The sequence below is a fragment of the Stomoxys calcitrans genome, chromosome 3, assembly GCF_963082655.1.
Source record: "Stomoxys calcitrans chromosome 3, idStoCalc2.1, whole genome shotgun sequence".
NCBI lineage: Eukaryota > Metazoa > Arthropoda > Insecta > Diptera > Muscidae > Stomoxys > Stomoxys calcitrans.
In genome coordinates this window covers 196,021,630-196,023,598 of record NC_081554.1, presented here as the reverse complement: position 1 = coordinate 196,023,598, position 1,969 = coordinate 196,021,630, and the positions used below count along the sequence as shown (strand labels likewise).

Below are 1,969 nucleotides of genomic sequence, written 5' to 3'. Positions count from 1 at the left end.
TTCGAAGGAGTAAAGCCAGACGCTTGAAATTTTACACAAATACTTCTTATTGGTGTAGGTCAGTTGGGATAGTATATGGGTCAAATCGGTCCATGTTTTGATACAGCTGCCATATAAACTGATCTTGGGTCTTGACTTCTTGAGCTTCTAGAGGGCGCTATTCTTACCCGATTTGGCAGAAATTTTGCATGAGGTGTTCTGCTTTGACTTCCCACAACTGTGCTAAGTTTGGTCTAAATCAGTCTATAACCTGATATAGCTGCCATATAAACCGATCTACCGATAAGACTTCTTGAGCTTCTAGAGGGCGCAATTCTTAACCGATTTGGCTGAAATTTTGCTGATTGTGTTCTGTTATGACTTTTAATAACTGTGTTATGTGTAACTATGTTAAGATTAAAAAACTATTTTGATGGCATTTCAGGCAAATCAGTTAACTTTTGAGGTCTCTTGGAGTCGGTTAATATGGTAGTCCAATTCTATCTCCAAAAGCATTACTCAATAATTTTTGGCATCACTTCAACATTGGGGTGGGTTGAGAGAAGATATACGGATTCCAGTCCCAAACCGCCATAAGCGTAGAGAGGCCTTTGGGAGGTGGAAAAGTTTAAGCCTCTCCTCAGAATTTTAAAAATTCCATGGTATTCGATAAAAATTTGCTAATTTTATTGTTATTTAAAGGGTTTTAGCCACTTTTTAATGTAAAAAGTATTTTATTTGCATGTCTTTCTTGGAAATTTGAAGAAAAAAAAAATTTAGTTTTGTATCTGGATGCGTACATTGTGTTTTCACTTCACTTTACCTAGTTTCTAATCATCATCAGTTTCAAGTGAGTCATTGATTTGTTGTAGATCATCGTCGGTTGTATCATCTAGTTCTAGGACATCATTCAGTACGGAGGCATCATCAACTAGGTCGTCATCATACAATTCTGAGACATTATTGATACTATTGACACTACTGACATCATCCAATTCAGAAATGGCATCTATTTCTTCTTGGTCATCATCAACCAATACAAAAACATCAACATGCTCATCTGTTGGAATATGGTTATCTGGATGTTCCTCATAAGTTATATTCATTTCCCCATCACTACTGTATTCCAAACCTCTTTCATCATCAGAAGAACCTGACTCAGATGAGAACATATTGACGATTGGCTGTGCACATCTCCACATCTCGGTGCGACAAATTGGACACTTATTGGCCCAATTTTTACCTTGGGAAGCGCTTTTGTGTGCTTCCAGGCATTCATGGCAAAACGAATGGCCGCAGTTCACCTGAACAGGTGAACGCTTCTCACCGAGACAAATAACGCAACATTCATCATCTACAGCGGCCATTGATAAGACTTGAATGGATTTCTTCTTCAAATGGACCAATGGATTTCTTGCTGTTCTCTCAACACCTTCGGCAGGATTTACAATCGTTTTGGCACTATTGAAAATGTTTAATCAAAAGCAAAACTAAATAAGAATTTACATTTATTCTAGCAAGATTTCATTCCGATTCAAATGTCAGAAAAATGAAATGAAAGTTTACATATGCTATGTACACTACAATTTAAAATATTTTTGATAATATTTTCATAATAAAAGTTGGCAGCAAGGGTTTTTCTCAGGGCTCGCCTACAGACATCACTTGCCGACATCAAAAAGTGTAAAGGCTCCTTGAACATTTGGGATGTCAAAATATGCCGCTTGATAATGACAGAAATGGGAGAACATATAAACAAAGAATGAGTGTAAAAAGACAGATTGTCATTTTTAAGAACAATAGTGTAAGACATTAAAAAAATTATATGTCAGCTGATTGCTTTCTACAACTTGATTTGGAGAATCCTGGGCTTATCTATAAAAACCATCAAATGACCTTAGGTCCATTGTGTTTATCCAAAAAGAAAGTAGAAGTGAAGAAAATTGAGAAAAAATTGGATATTTTTTTATCATACTCACTGTTGGGAGTA

At 36.1% G+C, this 1,969-nt stretch overlaps 1 protein-coding gene across 1 annotated transcript; it reads right to left on the bottom strand.

The window, feature by feature from the left end:
• Positions 1-644: 644 nt before the first annotated feature.
• LOC106091507 (uncharacterized) lies at positions 645-1,553 on the bottom strand. The gene has a single exon (XM_013258044.1). It carries the CDS (start codon positions 1,344-1,346, stop codon positions 810-812), a length of 537 nt encoding a protein of 178 aa, XP_013113498.1. The 5' UTR covers positions 1,347-1,553; the 3' UTR covers positions 645-809.
• Between the last annotated feature and the right edge of the window lie 416 nt (positions 1,554-1,969).